General features: G+C 46.6%; 1 protein-coding gene across 4 annotated transcripts in view; it reads right to left on the reverse strand.

The window, feature by feature from the left end:
• The window catches only part of sdk2a (sidekick cell adhesion molecule 2a), a 189201-nt gene that overhangs the window by 16473 nt on the left and 150100 nt on the right, over nt 1–22628 (reverse strand). For all 4 annotated transcript variants that reach the window (XM_029123816.2, XM_029123815.2, XM_029123814.2 and 1 more), the window contains exons 11-37: nt 21859–22026; nt 21317–21419; nt 20642–20818; nt 19978–20114; nt 19537–19684; nt 11448–11588; nt 11128–11309; nt 10899–11014; nt 10046–10241; nt 9760–9858; nt 9481–9672; nt 9102–9223; nt 8813–8922; nt 8052–8202; nt 7544–7781; nt 7200–7315; nt 6916–7105; nt 6514–6612; nt 6145–6339; nt 5744–5945; nt 5128–5231; nt 4370–4440; nt 4002–4137; nt 2763–2819; nt 2028–2129; nt 1769–1884; nt 869–1055 (exon numbers count right to left, since the gene is read on the reverse strand). In XM_029123816.2, coding sequence (XP_028979649.1) covers nt 869–1055; nt 1769–1884; nt 2028–2129; nt 2763–2819; nt 4002–4137; nt 4370–4440; nt 5128–5231; nt 5744–5945; nt 6145–6339; nt 6514–6612; nt 6916–7105; nt 7200–7315; nt 7544–7781; nt 8052–8202; nt 8813–8922; nt 9102–9223; nt 9481–9672; nt 9760–9858; nt 10046–10241; nt 10899–11014; nt 11128–11309; nt 11448–11588; nt 19537–19684; nt 19978–20114; nt 20642–20818; nt 21317–21419; nt 21859–22026 — 3855 coding nt within the window. The remainder of the gene's footprint in view (nt 1–868; nt 1056–1768; nt 1885–2027; nt 2130–2762; nt 2820–4001; nt 4138–4369; nt 4441–5127; nt 5232–5743; nt 5946–6144; nt 6340–6513; nt 6613–6915; nt 7106–7199; nt 7316–7543; nt 7782–8051; nt 8203–8812; nt 8923–9101; nt 9224–9480; nt 9673–9759; nt 9859–10045; nt 10242–10898; nt 11015–11127; nt 11310–11447; nt 11589–19536; nt 19685–19977; nt 20115–20641; nt 20819–21316; nt 21420–21858; nt 22027–22628) is intronic.

The following is a 22628-nucleotide window of genomic DNA, read 5'->3' on the forward strand; positions in this document are numbered from 1 at the left end:
GGGTTAGGTGAAAGGTCAGGGATTCATATTAGTATAAGGTTTATGGTTAAGGTATATGGATATACATAGTCATTTTGATGCAAATATATTACCGGGTCCCCACGAAGAGAAACAAGAGTGTATGTGTGCGTGAGAGAGGAAGAGGGGGAGAGAGAGAGAGAGAAGGCTTGGCTAAAGGGGGTGACTGTCTGAACACTGGCCTCTTTGTGTGAGTAGCCAGAAGAACCCCGTCGACATGTGCCCCCTCAAATCTGCCCCCCCAACGTGTTACGAACTGGTTACTAACTGTCCGATCCCTGCCAAGGCGAGCCACCATGGGCCAAACTCATCTGTTTCCTGGTTGGGAGGGGGACAACGTTAACGGTTGCACAATCTGCATTGAGTGTCCAGGCTACAGTAAAGCGCTGTGTCAGTGGGAATGTTCTGCTTCCACTGGTGTGGGTTCCAGGGCCTTGGGAACCCTGTACACCGCCACTGGAAGACACGTGAACAGCGGGAAAGGGAGGAACAAAAAGAGAGAAAGGCAGTGAGAGACAGATATCAAGACTAAGAGAAAAAGATAGAAAAAGAGTGAGGTACATATAGAGGAGCCAAAATGTGGTAGATACAATAGCAGATGAACCGCAGAGCTGTAGTAGGTTAGAACGAATGCGACTCCAACTGTCACACCTCTGAACTGCTCTGCTCTCCCAACCAGCTCTCTCACACACACACACACACACACACACACACACACACACACAGTCTAGCCCCCATCTCCTCCGCTTCCTGAGAGCGCCCTCTGACGGCCTCCTGAAGGACACCACGCTGGATGTACAGTACAGGGTGTGTGTTCTGCTCCGAGTGACACGTGTGTGTGTGTTCGTACCCGCCTGAGCCGTCCGGCCCCTGGTCGGGGGACTCCGGGGCCCGTCGCCGGCTGCGTTGAAGGCAGCCACGCTGACCATGTACGTGGTGTAACCAGTCAGGTTTTTGATCTTGACGCCCAGCTCCGGGAGGAAAAGGGTACGCAGCCTCTCTGTCTCGTTCTGCAGCTGGAACTCCCAGAAGTAGATCTGGGATACAGGAAAGCAAGGGTCAGAGGTCGTGTCCCACGTTCAGCTGGTGGTTCGCTTCGTATTAGGCTTTGTGTTTACGGGCGCGTCTACATACGTTTGTTTTACTATTCTGTTAGGGAACAAAAAACACCACAAGGACGGTAAACAAGAAAAATATGTCGGGACATTCTCATGAGGAAGAAGGCTATTGATTGGCTTAAAGGTAGGATTTAGGGTAAAGGTTAGAATTTGGGGTTAGGGTTAAATTTTGATTAGAAACTAGGGTTAGGATTTTGGTGATAGGTTAGGTAAATGGTTAGGGGGAAAAAAAGGTTTTGAATGGGAGTAATGGTTGGGGTACCCACAAGGAGAGTTAAGTGTGTGTTTGTGTGTGTAGTGATTGACCGGTTGGGTCAGATTGGAACACTGTGTGGACCCGGTTAGGGGACTGATCCAGGACACATTTGAGTAGCACGGTTCTATGCTAAGATGTGTTTCAAGTCGTTTTAGAAAATTCTGGAATCCTGCATGGATTGAACTGCCACCCCCTTTGCATGTACAAACAGTATAAAACTGTTGAAGTACTGCTATTTTTTTGTTTGTTCCACACTTTTGTTTAAATCCCCATAAAAAAACCCAATAACAAAGCTGGAAACGGCACTGTTTTCAGTCATGGGGATGCCGTCTTCAGGTGGTAACCCAGATGGAACACATTTTTCTAGGATACTCACCTTGTAGCCCTGTATGTCTCCATTCTGAGCATCCACAGGGGGCGGATCCCAGGTGATGTCCAGCTGGGTGGCTGTCGATGACTGGATGGCCACATTTTGAGGCGGGGCTGTCGGGACTGAAGCGGAGAGCTGGGTTTAATGGTCCATCTCTTTTACCCCCCACCCAAAACTACAGCTGTGGTACACTTGAACTGTGGGTTTAGTTTTCCACTGCTGGGGAACCAATTGGGGTAATAAAGTAAAGCTCATAATTTCTTACCTGCCTCTCCCACAAACACTTCCTGTGGCGTGCTAGTAGGCCCCTCCCCAACGGCGTTGTACACACTCAGACGGATCTCGTAGCGCTTATGTTTACTCAAATCTGTAGCGGAAACAAACAACAGACAGTTATTCACAAGTAGCTGGACTTGCTTCAAATGACGTAGGCACATTCGAAAGGTAAAGATCATTGTGATTAGAGTGCCAAATAAGGAGAAGATCGAGATCAACATTTAAATGATGACGAGATGTAATTGATGCCTGGACAAGACTGAAATCGAAAACAGAATGACCAGATAACACTGAAATCAATATCTAAATGATGGCCGGAGATCACTGAATCATTTAAATCTAAATTCATCAGAGCAATGAAGGGAACCCCTGGGAGAAGAAGAGTGGAAGCATCTGGAAGAAAATGGTGGCCATAAACAAAAAGGATTTTTTAATTCTACCACTGTCTGTGCTGAAATCTTATTTACTGAATGAAAATACACTTACTATGACTGAAATATGGTTGTTTCACCTGTTATTAGACGGATACAATTACTGTAGTTCTTTGGTTAACTCTGCTCTTGTTAAAAAGGTCTGCTGAATGACTACAATGTACATGTTTTGGTGAGTGTGTGTCCCGTTGTTGATAGAGACAGGTAGTCAGACAAATTAGAAATGGGAGATGGAAGAACGAGAAAAGAGAGTAAGAAAGAAGAGAGCATAACAAAGAGACACAGACACTTACTATCTAGCTCGTACTGGGTGAGAGAGGATTCACTCAGGTTCCTCACACTGTAAGGAGCTATAGATGACATCACAGGGGTGAGGGGGGCACGGTGGTGGGAAGGACGATGTTGGGGGGGGGGCAAAGGAGACAGGAACAGACTGATGTTAGTTCATCAGTGTAGTCTCAGACTGGACCCAAAGGCACTCAAATGCTTAGGGCCTGCTTACTCTACCAAGGAGGAGATCAAGAAAACATGATATATATGTTAGTCTTGTTTTGGATAATTGTTTCCTTAGCCTTTCAGTTTACACTGACATACATTTGGAGTGGGATTTCATCTGGAATCAGTGGCTGCAGCAATTTAACCAGACCCTTATCAGTATCCACTATCCAGATGTCATTTTATAAGCTACATTAGGTAACATACAGTATACAAAATATACTGTATAGTACTGTGCAAAAGTCTTAGGCATGGCTTTACTCTGAAATTCAAAGTAAAGCCATACATTTGCATAGTGAGTTTTCATTTGCAAAGAATATATATGTCTGTATATTTACAGTATCGAATTTCGGGTGCCTAAGACTTTTTTCGAAACATCATAGCCTATCCATTTCTACATCAGAGCAGCTGCATTTTAAGTTGTACCAGACCTACCCCGTAACATGAATCCTATGCAAATCTAGAATCTAATCAGAATTGCCTGTAAAATGTTGCACCAAAAACTCCTACACCAACCCGACATTTTCCTCTGACTTTTAATGTCAAGTTTGATCCATTATGTAAGCTTATGGTCAGAAAACGCTGCATTACATGAATAACTTTACGGCAACAACACTTGCCCATGAATAAATCCTGCTTATTTATAATCTATTATATAACAGCACGTGCGTGCTGTCCTGATCTTTCACGGAACCGTTTAGTGTGGTTTAATTAACTGGCAGAAAATGTAGGCTATTCATGGAAAAAAAAAACATTCACTTTTCTTTTCTTTGTTTTCTTCCTCAAATGAATGCAGGACCTGTCAAACTCGGTCCAATTCTAATAACAGGGGACGACCCAGTGGACTCCTTTGATCCATTCTCTCCACCTCGGAATATTGCGCCTCGAGAGTGGCTCCAGTTGGTCAATTACACAATTTGACGCAACAAAATAATCAATCTTCTTCATTACGTTTGTGATGGCGTAAACGGGCTTTAGAGCGGAGTAGCGAAAGGTGACATAAAAACAAACGACAGAAGGAGCACGGGTCAGCTCACCAGTTAGCTCGGCCCAGTTGGAGGCGGGGCTGTTGACGGTGCGTACAGTGAAGCTGCGGAGGCGGTCGTAACGGAGCTCTCGGTATCGAACCCGGAACCCCAGCAGCACGCCATTGATCTGCTCCTCGGCGGGGGGCTGGTAGGAGTCAGAGAGACAGCGTTTGGGCAAACCATTTTGTTCTACGTAAGTCCAGACACAGAATCCATAAAATAGATCACTCATAATCGGTCATAACCACCACAGGAATATGTTCCTACTACTGTAGGCATCCTCGATACGTGTACTGAGACAGTCCTTAACCAAACACATTTCCAGAAAAGGGAGATAAGGGAGCATTAAGTCAAATTGATTTGACCCTGTAGCTTACCTGCCATCGAACCAGCACCGACGTGGTGGTGTGGGGTGTAACGGAGAGGATTGTTGGAGCTTTGTCTGGCGCTGTGTGGAGACAGAGAGGGGCATCGTTGAAATGACAGGCTGTCCGAACACGTTAACACGACCACCCGGAGCTCTCGTGTCCACAGTCGCGGCGTGTTCCGTTTAAAACTGTGTTTTTACAACGTGCCAAGGTGAAAATGTTTCCAGGCGCTTTCGAATGGAACGCAACACAGCGCGTTGCTCCTCTCGCAGCCTTTCGCTGCGCCCGTTGAAGTCAGTTATGCGGAGCAAATGCTGTGTACAGGGAATCCATCATGCAGACAACAATGGCTGCCTGGTGAGGAGGACTGCCATCTGTCTTCCATTACAGCGGCGAAACGGGACAAGAAGCACATGGACGATGCAGCAGTTTTTTTACATTAAGCTAACGTTGTGTGAAACTACATTAAGCCAACGTTGTGTGAAGAGTCTTTACTAGGTTAGAGTTAGCCAGAGATATCAAACTGTTTACAGTTGGAACACAGCGGTCATACAGAGGTCATAATGTGTCATATGGAGTCATGATCAAAAGGAATCCGTATCATCTGTAGTGTGAATAGTGTTAGTGTTATAATAGTGTTATAGGGTGCTTATAAGGGTTCATGAGGAGTCATGAACATATAGAATCCCTAACATCCCGTACTGTGATTACAGAGCTCATACACTGGTTATAAGGGGACATAAGGATCCACAGACCACTATCCTTACCGTCCTGTAGTGTGGTGATAGCCTCACTCTCCTGGCTGTACTCGCTGTCCCCAATGTCGTTGGTGGCTTTCACTCTGAACTGGTAGGAGGTGAATGGCTTCAGTCTGGCCGGAGAGACAGAGGGAGGTCAGCCGTTTAGATTACCTGAATGCCCATGAATATTACCTGGTCTGCAATAACTAAGCAATACAGACGTATGCAGGAATGTGTTGGGAAGTTGTAGCGGCAAGCAGAGGCTAGGGCGCTCGAGTTGTTAAGGCAGAGGGATTTAAGGCGGAGTTCAAGGTTGCCAACAGTGAAAATATGCATGTTTTAAAAAAACTGTAGGAACAATACCCAGACGGTATGACACAGATCAGTTGTAAAATATAATTTGTATTTTTCGCTTTCTAGAATCCATTTTATGAAGTAAAGGTTATGATAACACAGTCGAATGGTTAGTTCAGGGACGGGAGCGATGAGAGTTTCCATTATTATTTAAAATAATGGTGTCCACAGAAAAAGGTGCAATGTAAAGGTGCAATGTAAAGGTTCTACTGAAAAGTGCAATGTAAAGATTCTATGTAAAGGTGCAGTGTAAATGTGCAATGTAAATGTGCTATTTAGTGTATCGTACCGGGTCACTATGTATGAGTTGGCTTCATGGTTGACTGAAGCAGAGTGGACTGTCCAGTTACTGTCCGGCAACTCTCGATACTGCACTGTATAGTATCGGACTGGAGAGAGGCCGTCGCTACCCGGTTCCCACGACAACATCACGCTACGCGCCTGCACATCCTCCTGAGGCACCGTGGGCCGGCTGGTTGGCTGGGGCCGCGCTGAGGGGGCGGGACAAATGCACTGTTGATAACCGCTCCCATACACAACAGCCAGGAGTTTGGCTCTAGCAATTCCACGAATAAATACGTTCACTTCTAAATAAATGGCACGCATTAATGTATAAATAGCGTAATAAATAATATAATAATTGACGATGTTGTAAAATGACTTTCTCCAGAACCACGGCAAAGCGCTCACCTCTCTTCTCCGTGGTGACCACCAGGGCCTCGGCGGCCTCCCCCCAGCCCTTCCGTGTCTGAGCGGTGAGGCGGAACACGTAAACCGCCTCGGGTTTCAGTCCAGACGCAGTGTACTGTCGCGCGCTGGGGCTCAGGACGTCCACAGTGGCAGCGTTGCTGTTCGAGGAGTTCCGTCTGTACGTGATCTGATAGGCTGAGAGAGAGAGAGACAGAGAAACACCGCCATTCGGTACAGGATATAGTCTTTTGATTTTGAAAGGTCCAGCAGCTTCCAGTACTGTGTGGTCATCACAAAAACAATACCGAGTTTAGTCTGGGGGTATGGGGGGATCAACGGTATGAAGGGGGGGGGTCCTGATGAACATACCCAGGATGATGCCGTTGGGCTGGGCAGGGGGCTGCCAGATGAGCCTGACAGAGCCGGTCCTCACCTCTGGGAACAGGATGCCCACTGGAGGACCAGGGACTGTGGAGACAGAGGGAAATGTTTACCTCAGGGGCAATCAAGCTGATCTCGTCTTCGGCAAAACATCAATAAAAGGAAGACATCCTTTCTATCCCCGATAGAGAAGCCAAGCCTACTCCTCCGACCTGCAGCAGAGTACAGCTCCTCCGAGGATTCAGTCGAAGGTCATCCCCGGTTATATTGTGACTCAGCTTAACATGTGTTAGGAAATGGATTAGAAACCCTGAATGCTGATTGGCTGAAAGCCTCGGTGTATCAGAGCGTATACCGTGTGCAGGTACAGAGTGATTATTGAACGCTCACCGTCGTCCAGGGTCCTCTCCAGGATGATGGGCTTGCTGCTCCTGCCGTCTCCAATCCGCGTGAAGGCCAGGACCTGGATCTCGTACAGGACGTACTTCCCCAGGCCGCTCAGCTGGACGCTGTGGCTGGTGTTCCCCTCCACCTCCCAGTGCTGAGGGAGCGCGTCCGAATCCTTCTCTTTGTACACCACCTGTTTAGAGAGGAGGGGAGTGAGCGGCTCGGTGTGGGCGCGCTTTCATGTGAGTGTGTGGGTGGGCGGGGTCGTGGGCGTGGGCATGTCTGACCTTGTATCCCAGGATGAGTCCGTTACGGTCGGCCTGAGGGACCTCCCCCCAGCGGACCAGAATGCTGCTGGAGGTCGTGGCGAAGGCTGATACGTTGGTGGGGCCGCAGGACGGCACTAGACGTGGGTCAAAGGTCAGGGGTTACAGCACAATGTAGGAACTCCAAATACAGTACGTTTTGTGTGGGAATGTGTTGTGTGCGCATTTGGGATGTGTGATACAGGGTCGGGAAACCAAGACGGAGGATTTGTTCGCAAGACTATGGATGTAACATTTCTATTGCGTATGCGGGTGTGTGTGTTTTGTTGTGAATTGGTCTTGAGGACCGGTTAAACGTTCAGTACCAGACTCTCTGGTCCTCCCCACGACCGGTGGGCTCCAGGGACCGGGCCCGATGCCGTTGATGGCCTGCACCCTGACCACGTACTCGGTCCACTCCTCCAGGTCCTCAATGGTGAACTCCCTCTCCTGGCGGTCGGCGATGACATGGGTCAGGATCCCCCCTTTGGACCCGGCTCTGGAGTACTGAATCCGGTAACCAACCAGCTCCTGGTTCCCGTTGTACTCCCACTCCGGAAGAGGCTGGGGAGATGATCGACCATCAGCACCTTTAGTGTCTCACGAGAGAAACACCTGGGTACGACTTGCACCTGTCACACACCAAGCTATCGCGGTTGCAGGTAATACAGGCCGATCGGTTTATGCCGTATCGATATACGTTTACACATGTGTGAAATAAAGACACGGAGAGAAAGAGGTGATAAGAGTGTGTGAGTGAATGTGTCTGTGCTATACGTGTTCCCTTGTGAATTCAGTCATCACATTGGGCGTTTCATCAAAACCAGGACCCACCACCCATCGGAGCCAGAGGCTGGTCTCTGAGGCTGTGCGAAGGGTCACGTTGTTGGGGGCGATATCCGGAGGGGCCTGGAGGGTCTGGATCTTCCTGGATGGCTGGCTGGGAGGACTGGTCCCCACGATGTTGACCTGACGCATACGGAACCTGAGAAAGACCGGGTGGAGGATGGATGTTTTCGTCATAGGGTTGTGATGAAATATTCAGATACCCAGAATATTGTTTAATCTGAGCAACTAAACAGCAGCATTTGTTTTCCTTTTCAAATTGTTATGGGGGATTAAAGGGTTTGTTGGGGTTTGTGGGTAATCTCTGGACTGAAGACAAGCTTGGGGATCTGGGGAATGTTGGTGTGAAAGCATTCTGTAGTGGACAGACAAAAACGGAAAAGGCACTGTTAAGAAACGACAGCATGCATGAGATAATGAGTAGGATTCGTTTCTGGTACTTTGGACGAATCCCAACCCTGTAAACGTTAGAATCTTTCCAATTTTGGAAGGAGACATGTGGGCTACAGACTTTTCAAAGAGAGATGGATGAAGCTATTTGTTCACTCTATGCTCCCAGATTTGGTGATAATAGAATTTTAACTTGGTTAAATCGATCCAGAGGATGGAAAACTGTGAATTTAGAAATAGAGACCCACCTTGATTGATATCATGCCAGAGGATTGGCGCACTGAAATGGAATGGTTTTCCACCTGTTCTGTCCTTCTATATCTATGGAGCCGGGTCAAAACAACACCGCTATAACGTACCTGTAATAGGTGTAGGGATTCAGGTCCAGAACCTCCAGGGACCGTATATCCGGCTCGTTGGACAACTCGTGAACCATCACCCACTCTTCATTCTCCCCTATGATACCAATCTAGTGAGGAAAAAGGGGGGGGGGGGGGGGAGTGACAGAAAGAAGTGAGATCGGAAGATGGAAGAGCACAGGGGAGAAGAGAGCGAGCGAGGGAGAGAGAAAAACTAACGGACTAACAAAACAAATATGCTTGATTGATTTATTGATCGCTTCCTTCACTGGCCGGTTGGCGGTCTGACCTGGGCTTCCACCTGCCAGCGTGAGATGGATGTCTTCCCGTCGTAGCCCGGTTTGAACTGCAGGGCCACGGAGCGCGGCCCGATGTTGGAGATGGCTATGTTGGTGGGGGGCCCCGGCATCTCTGAGGACGACATAACGGAGTGTGACAACTTCACATGGGGACACAGCAGGATTCCAAAGACAAACACCGATCGAAAGAGGTGGATGTAGAGGACCTTGAGACTGAATGGTTCTCAGCTCCATTACCCTCATTCTTCTGGGGAGTTTCGTCTTGACTGCACAACTAAACGTTCATTTTTAACGTGCTATAAGCCAGGTTAAGCATTTTAGGACAACTGTTAGCTGAACACAACAACGTTTCCTGATTGGGGGACTAACCTGGTGGTACCCCGGATGATATGGTGGAGGACGACATCTGACCCTGTCCCTTGGAGGTCATTCCGGCCACCTGGATGGTGTAGGTGGTGAGGGCGGTCAGCCCGGTGACCCGGTACTCTTGGGTCAAGTTAGGAAGGTAATGCGTGACCCGTGTGTTGGTCCGGTTGAACTCCTCCCATGAGATACGGTAGCCTGGAGGGGACATTGCAGCTGGTTAGGGATGACAGAATACAGGCTAGTTTCCCCAGAGCAAGAGGGTCAGGGGTCAGAGGTTCAGACCTGTGAGCACTCCGTTCTTCTCATTGGGGTCTTTCCAGCTGACTTTCAGAGATGTGTCGAGGATGTCCGTGAAGCTCAGGTGACCGACGGCGCCAGGAGCTAGACACACACACACACACACACACAGAAGGAATACAGGGAAAATGTCCAGTATTTTGCTAATGTCATTTTGCCCAGAATCAAGCGGCTTCTTTCCAGCCCGTTTAGGTTGACCACGTGCGCTGGCGATGACAAACTATGCCTGGAGGCCACGCCAGGAATCCAACACTGGCGCTGCCCGACTTACTGTCTTCATGGGTGCGTATTCTCTGCGGAGGGCTGCGTGGACCGTCACCGGGCGTGGTGAAGCACAGCACTGAGACGTAGTACTCGGTGAACTTCTTCAGCCCAGTCACGTAGCCCATGTGCACACTGTCCTGAAAGTTGGGTCTCACCGTCACCACCGTCGAGTCCTCCTCGTGACCCGGTTCCCACGCCAGCAGCTGGAAACAGAAGGGGGGGGTCAGGGGTAACAAAATGAGTTTCGTTGGGGGAGTTGGAACGCAAAAGCATTACGGGAGTACTCTTTCTGCCAGTCTCAAAAGACGCGCGCTGAAGCGATATCCTGTGACACCATCCTTTGCTGGTACTTGAACTCCTACAGTGTCCAGTTCGTATTCTCACCACCAGAGTGCAGTGTGGCCCAGTCAGAAAAAGTCCTGGAGACACCAGTCGCTCCCAACTAGCTGGGTACAGTTCCATTGTGTTGCATTAAAGGCAAAGAAACTGGGCCTGTATTCAGGCATGACCAGGGGAATATCCTCTCTAAACTGTACACACATTTATAAGCTCCATGTTCGTGCTCTGAATGCTGGTTGGCTGTGTTATGTCAGACCGCATACCATGAGAAGGAGCAAAACAAACAACATTTCACTTTTTTTTAATTGCGTTGGTAACGGTTTATTGATGCACAGTAGCAGTAAGACACCTGTGGGATTTTGGTATAAGGCCAATAAACCATGTCCCAGGGCTCTTTCCCAGCATTCCTCTGCTTTGTGACCGAGCCGCTAGCTGTGGTATACTGGCCGTAGACCACACCCCCGTAATGTAGGTATTGGCAGGCACTGATCTCTATTGACTTCAGTGGATGCTGTGCTCACCTTGTAGCCCTGGTTGATGCCGTTGATGAACTGAGGGCTCGGGGCCGACCAGGTGAACCTGACTGTAGTGGAGTTGATTGGCTCTGCCTGGACGTTACCAGGAGGGACTGTCGGGACTGGAGGGGAGAGAGAGAGAGAGAGACTGGCTTAGAATACAGTGAAACCATCCTTTTAGTAATGCAACTGTTGCCTTCAGTATGAAGAGCTAAATCGTGGCGGCGGGGCTCACCTCCCTGTAGAGTCCACTCAGTGACTTTCTGGCTGTAGGTGCCGATCCCTGCTCCGTTGTAAGCAGCCACCTCGATCTCATAGTTGGTCCAGATGATGAGCTCCTCCAGGAGCAGGTTGGTTTGGTCTGGCGTGGTGATGTTCTTCATCTGGCAGTCTACTGGAAGACCCGACAGGCAGTACCTGGGCGCAGAGGGGGAGAGCAGAGGCGACATGGTCGGGGAAGTGAGAGTTTGGAAGAACACATGAGGATGTGGTAACCACAATGGATGACCCCAACCCCCCACCCCCCGAAGTGGGACAATCCGCTCGACCTCTCACCTGATTATGTATCCCTGGAGTGGTCCATTTTGGTGGCTCTCTGGGGGTGGCTGCCACTGGATCATGATAGACTGGTTGGTGCGACCGCTGGCGATCACCGTCTGAGGGGGGGCACTCGGAGGCTCCTCTGGTAGAGAAAGTCTGAAGAGATATAGAGATGAAAAAGATGAAAGACAGAGATGACAGAGAATAGAGATAGAGACAACCACAAACACTATAAGTGTAACAAATGTATAGTATCTGTGTTTATTTTATTCATTCTTGCTATTCACACTGTAAACATTAACAACACATTGTTATAACACTATATAGACAGCCAAGAATGAATCCCATTGAAACCTTCTGTGACTAATTTTACTTCTTTCTAGTGTGCATAATCTTTTTTTTACTTCCTTTGCCATTGTAAAATCAACATTATGTTTTCCATTCCTCTTCAAGTTGAATTAAAATGATTTGAAAGACACCATAGAAAATAATTAAAAGAAGAATTGAGAAGACCAACACAAATTAACAAGTGTTTCAGAATATTTCCAAATCCTTTCGTCATTTCATCCTTCAGAAGCTGAAAAGGGCATGTCTGAGAGAGCAAGAGCGCATGTGTTCCTGACTGTGTGTATGAAAGCAGGATAAAGCATAGTTGAGATCATTGTTACTGATTTAGCTAACTAAGGGCTGTCTGTGTCTATACCAAAGTAAAAGGCTCTGTGATATCTCTCCCTCGGAGAGCTGTCTCTCTAGCTCAACTACCATCAAATACTTAACCAGCTGCATCCCCAACGGCTGCAACCCTTTGAAAAGAGCCCCAGAAGCGCCTGAGCCCCGGTCAAAAGTAGTGCCCTAGAAAGGGAACAGGCTGCCATTCGGGAGGCGTCCGTGGTTAAAGTGGGCTAACTCTGCTGGAGGATTCCAGTGAGACTTCTCCTTTTCTTGAATCAATTTGAGTTGACGTCTTGATTATATATATTTTTTTCTGGCTCCTGTGTGTGGAAACAGAACACTGCTGTTCTGTGGGAGATATATAGGGAAGGAGGAATAGAGAGAAAGAGAGGGAAAGATGCTTGAGACAGCCTAGCGCTCCTTCAGCTGTTATGTCACTCCCCTGTGGAGAGCAGTCTGTACTCATTGTGATCTGATCTAGATGGGATGGAGGGAGAGAGATGGAGAGAACCCAGGCAGGAAACAGACAGGGCTGGAAGCAGTGATTGACTAACTGAATGAGTTTGTGTGTATCTAAGCGTGGGTGTGTGTGTGTGTGCTAAATTAACGCTTTTGGTTGGTTGGTGTGGTTAGCTTGGTATGTGAGGATGAGAGCTGGATGTGGATGGATGTCAGTCTGCGTGTGTGAGTGAGACTGTATTTACAGGCAAGTGTGTGTGTGTTAAACTAACGATCTTGGTTGGTTGGATTCGTTAACTCAGTATGAGAGGATGAGAGCTAGATGTGGATGGATTTCGGTCTGTGTCTGTGTGTGTGATTGTATTTACAGGAAAGTGTGTGTGTGTGTGTGTGTGTGTGTGAAACTGTGTATTTCTGAAGCAAGTGTGTGGGTGTGTATGTTGAGCTGTTTCTGATATGTCAGCAGCAGGATTCAACTTTTCTTTTGAAGCTCTGACTCATTCAGCCCTTTCGTATTACTCTTACAACACACACAGAAGGAGAGATGGAGAGAGTGAATGAGGGAGAAATAAAAAAAGCAACCGAGAGGGTGAAGGAGAGAAAGATGAAACGAGAGAGACAGAGAGAGTGAAGGAGAGAAAGATGAAACGAGAGAGACAGAGAGAGTGAAGGGGAGAGATGAAAAGAGAGACTTAGAGAAAGATGGCTGCAGCTAGCTGGGTCATCACCCATGCTGTTCCACACGGCAGGATTTTTCAGGGTCAGACTTAACTCAGCTCAATAACAGTCTCAGATAACATTCTATTGCTCACAGTCTGAAGGTGTCATTATGTACGCTCTTCCACAAGCATTATCTATACGTTGAACTCATCCCAAAAAACAGACACCAGTCCTTGCATTCTGAAAACCGCCCCACTCTTCAACCAACACCTTAGCTGTTGAATGGAATACGGCAAGTGGCCAGGCGTGTTCTAGAGAGCAGCGTTTACATCTACTGTAGCTTTTCAACGGTCACACTGAAACTACAGCTAGTTTGTTTTAATGTTATTACAGTAACTTAAACTAGTTAATTCTAATGTAAATACAGTAAATGTAGCTAGTATACTTTCATGATAATACAGTAACCTCAGCTAGCTAGATTGCTAGCAAGCAGTTTACCAGATTGGAAGTGGAACAACAGTCACATGATCACCAAATTAAGAAACATCTCAAACTATCATAAAGTGACATCATCCTGTCAAAAAGGCATATTTCAGAGTGAAGATTGGGAGTGCTACCGAAGGTTGTTTTAGGGAAGGGGAGGCACGGCTCTGTCAGTTTCAGTAGGCTGGAATTGATTGTCTCTTTTTTCCCCTCATTTATACCAATGATTTATTTGCAAGGTGGGGACTTTTCAGCTAGAATAAGAATTCAGATGGATCATCACAAGACTTTCAACCGTTCTCAGAAAATGACCATGTCTGGTTTTGACAAATGGCAGTGATGTGGATCTGTACTCAGTGAATTTAACAGGGAAGCATCGACAAAGGGAGCAGGTCAGACCTAGGCTGTCTGCAGAACTCATTACACTAATGTTACATTTTTATTTAACCTTTACTTTTCCCAGCAAGCCAATGAAGTAACTAGTTTGCAATGACAACCTGGTCAATGGCATGCCAGACCACATTAAGTAAATAAGCAAAGAGGTCAGATCAATAAATGACATCAATAAATTATGTGTGTGGTGATACATACATACAGAGAAAAATTGCATATTATGTGGTTTACTAAACAAAAAGCATAGATAGGTGTCCACCAGATGAGAGCAATATATTCGGGGGGTGGACAAAATAACAAACACTCAACAATATATTAATATATAAATATCAAGGACCTCAAGGAGCTGTCATACAAGTCCTGTACTGTGTGTAGTGGGATATTGCACCATTCTTCATGAAGAAAACACTCAAGTTATTTGAGGCATGAAAGAGTTTGAAATCTACTTTGCACTCGGCACTCCAGAAATTCTCATAAAGGTTCAATGATGTTTAGATTTGGTGATTGGGGAGACCATCGGAGGCGTTTGACGTCATCCTCGTGTTGGTAAAACCACTACAGTTCCTCTTAGACAATGCAATTTGTCTGTATTTGGCTTGAGGTGTCATGATGCTTGACACTGTTCCCCTTGACACACTGAATAGTTTTGCAGTTTTGGTGACTGATGCACCTGCAATTCGGGCACTGACTCTTTAGCCTCTTTGAAACTCTGTTAGTTGCCTCATGTGGCTTTGAAGACTCAAATATCAAAGTGTTAATTGTCAGACCTCGGTTATACAGTAGTTGACGCATACACCATCATTCAAACATTTGGGGTCACTTAGAAATGTCCTTGTTTTGAAATGTCCATGAAAACTTTGAAAAGGACAAATATCAAAAAGAATAGGAAATATAGTCATTGACAAGGTTATAAATAAGGATTTCAAATTGAAATAATAATTGTGTCCTTCAAATCTGAAGAGATTTCACCCCATGCTTCCTGAAGCACTTCCCACAATTGCGACTGGCTTGATGGGCACTTCTTACCATCAAGCTGCTCCCACAACAGCTCAATAGGGTTGAGATCTGGTGACTGTGCTGGCCACTCCATTATAGACAGAATACCAGCTGACTGCTCCTTCCCTAAATACACTGCAATTTTTTTTAAGGGAACACGTAATCATCACAGTATAACACCAAGTCAATTACATTTCAGAGATATCAATCTGTCCAGTTAGGAAGCATAAGCTATTGTGAATCAATGTCACCTGTTTTGGTGCAAATGAAAGTGACAACAGGTGCACTGGAGAGGCAACAGCAACACAACTCCCAAAAAGGGAATGGTTTTGCGGGTGGTGGTGGCCACAGACAATTGCTCTCCCCTTATCCTTCCTGACTGATTCTTCTCTAGTTTTGTGTTTTGCTAGTGTCCTTGTCAATACTGGTAGAATGAGGCGGTAACTGCAGCCCACTCAGGTGGTCCAGCTCCTCTAGGATGGCACATCCATACATACCATCGCAAGAAGGTTTGGAGTGTCTCCCAGTACAGTTTCAAGAGCATGGAGGAGATCCCAGGAGACAAGCGGTTACACGAGGAGGGCTGGACAGGTCCGTAGAAGGGCATCAACCCAGCAGTAGGGCCAGTATCTGCTCCTTTGTGTGAGGAGGAACAGGAGGAGCACTGCCAGAGCCCTACAAAATGACTTCCAGCGGGCTACTGGTGTACCTGTTTCTGATCAAACTGTGAGGGTGGCCTGAGGTACCAGACATCCTCTAATGGGACCTGTGCTCACAGCCCAGCACTGTGCCAAGTGATTGGCATTCACCAGAGAACACCAGAATTAGCAGGTCCGCCATTGGCGCCCCGTTGTCTTCACACTGAGCACAGTGACCATTGGAGGGTTGCACAGATATCCACGTGCTAGCCAACAGTTATTACGTACCTTGACAAAATCCTCAAACCCATCGCCAACTTAAGCTGGTGCAGTGGGCTCTGGGTTCCTCCAGGTGCAGGACAATGCCCGACAATGTAGCCAGAGTGCGTAGGTAGTTCCTGGATGACGAAGGCATTGATTCCATTGACTGGCCTTCCATGGATTCCATGTTCCCCTGAATCCAATTGAGAACCTCTGGGACATTATGTATCGTGTGTCCAACCCCACCAAGTAGCGCAACAAACTGTCCAGGAGCTCACTGATGCCCTGATCCAGGTCTGGGAGGAGATCCCCCAGGACACCATCCGTCTCATCAGGAGCATGCCCAGACATTTTCGGGCGTGCATACAGGCACATGGGGTCCATACACACTGCTGAGTCACATAATGAGTTGCCCTGATGAAAGTTGAAACAGCCTGTGATTTCAAATGTTTCCTTTGTTTTGGTATGAGTTTGTATCCAGCACTCAATCGGTTGGTGATTCTGGTTTCCACTGACGTTGTTACAACATTTTGTTCTCAACGAATTACACAATGTACAATAACGATTTTGATCTTTAACCTTTTCACGCGTGAGTTTCAAATATTCCTTACCGACCCCCCAGCGTGAGTTTTTTTGCACGTGACTTCAGTACTCTGCAGCATTTGAACTCACACCAGCATTTGAACAGTCACCTTGCTAGGTAAGGAACACTACATGCATTGCAAGCTGTAGCTAGCTAGAAAACGTCAGCTAACCGCTAGCAAACATCAGCAACCCGCTAGCTAACAAATCGTGACCAGTAATTCAGTGCAGTGAAAATGAATAAACTATATAAAATGCATACAACGGGTAACGTAACTTCTAGAAAGTTTTTGCAATGGTTTTGATCGGTAGTAGTCGCTAATATAATTCGTTTTTGTGTATTAGTGTTGGCTGTCTGTTGGTACGTAAGTAACACTTCTTGTCCCGATTTGAATGCTTTCTACCTGGTTAATATCATTGTATGGTCTTGAAACAATTACAATCAGGAAATAAAGTTATAAACACTGTTTGAGATAAATATGAGTAAATAATAGCGCGGTTTTACCAGCCATTGTTACGTTACTTGTAGCTAGGTATGCTAATGGTGCGTTCTAAACATGACGTTCTAATCACACCAGTGTGATCGTATGCTTCAGGGACCACTCTAGCCTGATCACACTGGTGTGACCGTACGCGTCAAACGGTTAATATATTTCGTTCATCAAGACCCAGTGTGTGATTTAATTGAGCAGTGTATTTCTTGTGTAGTTTGGAGCTGTGGTTTGGGTCATCGTCCTGTTGTAGGAGGAAATTGGCTCCAGTCAAACATCGTCCTCAGGGTATGGCATGGCGTTGCAAAATGGAGTGATATGCTTCCTTCTTCATGATCCCGGTTACTCAGTACAATTCTCTCACTATACCACTACCAAAGCACCTCCAGACCATCACATTGCCTCCACCATGCTTGACAAATGGCATCAAGAACTCCTCCAGCATCTTTTCACTTTACCTGCATATAAAAATTTTCCTTTCTTTTAGATCTGAACAACTGAAACTTTGAAACAGTTTTGCCTGTCCATAACACTTTATTCCAATATTCCTCTGTCAACTCTGTGTCCTTTTGCCCATCTTAATCTTTTCTGTTAACTGGCCAATCTGAAATACGTATTTTTCTTTGCAACTCTGCCTAGAAGGCCAGCAACCAGGAGTCACCTCTTCAGTGTTGACAGTGTTCAGACTGGCATTTTGTGGGTACTGTTCAATGTAGCTGCCAGTTGAGGACCTGTGAAGAATCTGTTCCTCAAACTAGACATTCTAATGTATGTCCTCTTGCTCAGTTGTGCACTGGGGCCTCCCACTCTTCTTTCTATTCTGGTTAGAGCCAGTTTGCTGTTCTGTGAAGGGAGTAGGACACAAGCTCCTCAGTTTCTTAGCAATTTCTCGCATGGAATAGCCTTCATTTCTCAGAACAGGAATAGACTTGAGACTTTCAGAAGAAAGTTATTTATTTCTGGCCATTTTGAGCCTGTAATCGATCCCAAAATTGCTGATGCTCCAGATACTCAACTAGTCTAAAGAAGGCCAGTTTTATTGCTACTTTAACTAGCACAAGTTCTCGGCTGGACTAACATAATTGCAAAATGGTTTTCTAATGATTTTAAAATGGGAAACTGGGATTATCAAACACAACATGCCATTGGAACACAGAAGTGATGGTTGCTGATAATGGGCCTCTGAACAGCTATGTAGACATTCCTTTAAAAATCAGCTGTTTCCAGCTACAATAGTCATTTACAATGTTAACAATGTCTACCATGTATTTCTGATCAATCTCATTTCATTTTAATGGACAAAAAAAGCTTTTCTTTAGAAAGCAATTTCAATGTGACCCCAAATGTTTTAATGGTAGTGTGTGTACAGTTAATTGGCAATCAAACAAATGTCACTTCTGCAGCTGTGTTTGTAATTGTGTTTAGTAACTTGAAAGTAATAGTCTTTTCCCATGTGGTGTTTATGTTATTTTGTCCACCCCCTGTACTGTAAGTATATATACAAATGACATAAGGATCTTAGCAAGTAAAGCAATCAGAGAGTAGCTCAACAAGGAGTAGGGAGTGATGAAAGCGTCCGGTTTTTAGTTACTTTTGCGGTTAATTTAAGTCACTGGCTGCACAGAACTGAAAATAATGATGGCCAAAGGAGGTATTACATTTAGGAATTACCAGTTTATTGTCTATTATACATTATATTACCAGTAGACATATTACCAGCTCAGATTGTGAGTATGTAAAGAGATATTGAGGAGTGAGCTGAGGTAAAGTGGGGATTTGCCTTTGAGAGAGTTAATATAGAAGATAAGTTGGTACCAATAAGTCTGGTGTTGTTTATGCAGTGAAAAGTGGTGGTGTTGTAGGAGGTAACGCTGACAAAGTGGAGGGCATTGTGATAAACGTAATGACATTTATCGAGGTGACTGTTACCAGCAACGCTGAATCAAGGCAGAATAGCAACTGCCCAATTATAAAAATGGCTCAGGAATTTGACTCAATTATAGCAATGGGCATTATTTTGAATTAGAAAACCAAATTATATTTTCCACAACCACCATTCTCCTTAGAGTAGTAACTTTATATTCAGAATGTATGACTGCATTCTAACTACTATTCACTTTTTGAGATGTTCCACGAGCGTCTGTGATTGCGTTTTGCAATCCTGTGTCATTGCTGTGTTATCATACCGATCTGCCCTATACCCGGTAGACAGTTTATTATTAGACCATCCCACCCGCGAAAAGCAATCCCACAGACACTCAGTGGATTACTATGGAAAGCAGGCCGAGGCATCGGCATATGTCCTAGTGAACCATCAAGGTTTTAGTCTCAATGTTCTTCCAACTTAACACATTGGAACTCTTCCTCTCTCTCCTACACCCCCCCCCCACTTCACTCTGTATCTCAGAGAAGGCCACTGATTTAAACGTCTCCAGCAGCATGATCGATTGGAAAAAGAAAGGCACCCACCGTTCAGTCTCCTTGCTGAACTGACCCCTCCCCACATCGTTGACCGCACACAGCCTGAACTGATAGGACCGCGCGGGGATCAGACCACCCACAGTCGCCCCCGTCGACTCGGGTTCGATGTTGGCCAGGAGCACAGTCCACGGGGCATCTGGGACGGACAGGCGGAGGGAGGGGGCGGTGGGGAAAGGGGGGAGAGAAAGACACATATTAGCAGTGACTTCCAGGAACTTCCAGGAGCAGCTTGAGTCAAGAACGGGCGAAGGAAGGACTACCGCGGACAAAAACCCCGGGGGTACCGAGCTCGCCAGCATGGTAAAACGGCAAACTTCTGCGTGACTAATGTCCTTGGTGACAAGCCGGTTCACTCCGATCATGGCCGTCAGCATTTGCCGTTTAATATTCCAGCCGCCGTGCCTATCTGCCTCAGCAAACGCCACTCACTGTTCTCTGAGACCTCCAGGATGTAACGGATCAGGGGGCTGTTTCCATCGAAGGCCTGAGCCCAGGTCAGGTTGATGGCCCTCTTCTCTGTCTGACTGAGGGTGGCGACAGGGTTCTCTGGAGCATGGGGCAGCTGCCTGTACCACGGGGGAGATGGGGGGGGACGACAAGTGTGCAATGTTAAGGCCCTGAATACCCAGCCGATGTGGTAGTAAATAGAATAAATAGCAGGAGAGACAGGATGATGGATGAAGGGGAATATGATGAAGCATTAGAGGTAGCACATTATACAGTAACCACAGGTTACAGGGTAACAAACTGTCAGAGAGTGGAGGGAGAGAGAGGAAGAAGGACAGACGGAACGAGAGAGGGGGAAGAGAATGAAAAGGAAAGAAAGAGTGAAGGAAAAAGATATGGAGATAAGGAAGGAAAGAACAGGCGAAGAGAGACGAAGAAAAAGAGAACAGGGGTTGAGAGCGTGAGGGAGAGGGAGTGCATGCGCACCAGGGAAAGATCTAGAAAGCGAGAGAGAGAAAGGAATATTTAACATGCAGTTGAAGACAGAGGGCGGAATGTCAGGGGCTGGAGGATCTGATGCTAAAATTATACAGATGCACATTGAAAGACAGACCAAGCGGATGAAGGGAAAGGAGGTGAGGTTAACCTGACTCGGAGGTGAGCACTGCGGGAGTCGTTGCCCCCTACAGAGGTCACCCTACAGGTGTATGTTCCGATGTCACCCGACCACGTCTGGGAGATGTGGAGGGTCCCGTCTGGGTCCAGACGGAGGCGCGGAGAGGTGCTCACGTCCACCAACGAACCACTCTTCTCCCACACATACCTGGATGCACGCACGCATGCAAACACACGCACGCAAACACACACACGCACGCACACACAGAAGGTGCAAGGTTAACATCAAGGTTAACGTAGGTCACTTTGATATTTTTATATTTAATTTTTGTGAAATGTCTGATTTCTCCCTGAAACACCGAAGCTCTGCCTGCTCATACTGATTGGATGTTCAGACTGTCTCTCTCTCTCCACTTCTACCCAACCTCTTCAGCCGCTACCTGCATATATTCATCTCTTTGATCTGCTCCAGTACCGGCAGCCCAGATTTAACAGTTGGTTGATCATGACGCATGCAATGCCAGGAAAGAGGGTTTGATTGCTGGGACCACTGATAAGTACAATGTCTTTGAACCATCCTGTTTGGTGCTTGATTGGTATCCTTACCTGACAGACACACTGGGGTCATGGGTCACCCCACAAGACATTATCCTTACCTGACAGACACACTGGGATCATGGGTCACCCCACAGGACATTATCCTTACCTGACAGACACACTGGGGTCATGGGTCACCCCACAGGACATGACAGCCTTGGTCCCCTTGATAACACTCTGGTCAGTCGGTGGCTTGGTGATGCGGGTCCGTGCTGGAAACACAAAGATCATTTTATATTACAACATGTTTGAAGATTCATTCATCTTATTTCTGTGGCTGGATTCGGAAAAAGAAATGCCTGAAAAGCCCAGAGGCAACGAGAAGTCAGAGCGAAGTCTTATGGGATTATAGCGGATAACAAATTAAGTTTGTCTGGCTACGCCATCCAATGTAACTTGTCGCATAGAAATTGCCCACAATGCACCAGGATGAATGCCTTTGCCACAGTTTCTACACTTCAGTGAAAATGACAAGCCAAGGAAATAGTGGCAGGTCGGAATCATTCCATGGAAGCGTGTCACTCGACTTTTATCAAGTGTTCACTCTGATAACATCTAACGTCCGTCGTATCGAAATATGTAAATCAGCTGAGCGAGTGAAAGGAACTAGCTCTGTATTAGACTTTCGGAAAGGGGCCCCGCCCCACTCACCCCACACCAGCAGGTCGGCAGCAGCCTCGTCGATGCCCCGGGAGTTGCTGGCCATGCAGGTGTAGGTGCCAGCGTCCGACAAGTGGGAGGGAGAGATGAGCAGGCTACCGGACTCCAACAGGGTGAACCTGGGGAGCTGGACCGAACCGCTAGCCAACACACGCTCACCTAGAGAGAGGAGGAGGGAGAGGAGGGAAGGGGTTAGGTTAGGAGGAACACAGAGAATCATTTCTTAGAGGAAAAACTATTCAAATGAGTAGAACTCTGATAATAAGTATCATTAGCGGAACAACAGTGGTCAAAGGCTAAAATACATTTCACTATTACAGAAAGGCCAGGTGGCTGGTCTTTCTGTTGTCATAACTGGAACGCAAATCGTAGGCCCACTTTTTCTGAACGTTTGATCCGATTTTTGTATGCGCGAACACAACATTCACTACGCAACAAGTTTGAACAGTTTCATACCGCTGCAGAAAACTGTCAATGAGTGGTCAGGTCAGTTAGAATACAGGATAAGATGAAGGAAAGACTTCCTTTTCAGGATTTGTAACAACCAAGAAAACGTGTAAACAGGGGTAAAAATAAACAGATAAATAAGCGTTCAGTGGCGGGCTTTACAACGCGGCCAAGTGTTGTGGACTGAGAGTGTGCATGTGGGTGAATGTGTGTGTGTGTTGAGTGTAAGTGTGAAAGCCTGGATGAGAGAGACTTTGTCTCTGGAGAGGGTGTTTTGATTGAGCATGTGCCAGGTTAGTGTTTGTGAATAAGCT

Source organism: Esox lucius, chromosome 11 (genome assembly GCF_011004845.1).
Source record: "Esox lucius isolate fEsoLuc1 chromosome 11, fEsoLuc1.pri, whole genome shotgun sequence".
NCBI lineage: Eukaryota > Metazoa > Chordata > Actinopteri > Esociformes > Esocidae > Esox > Esox lucius.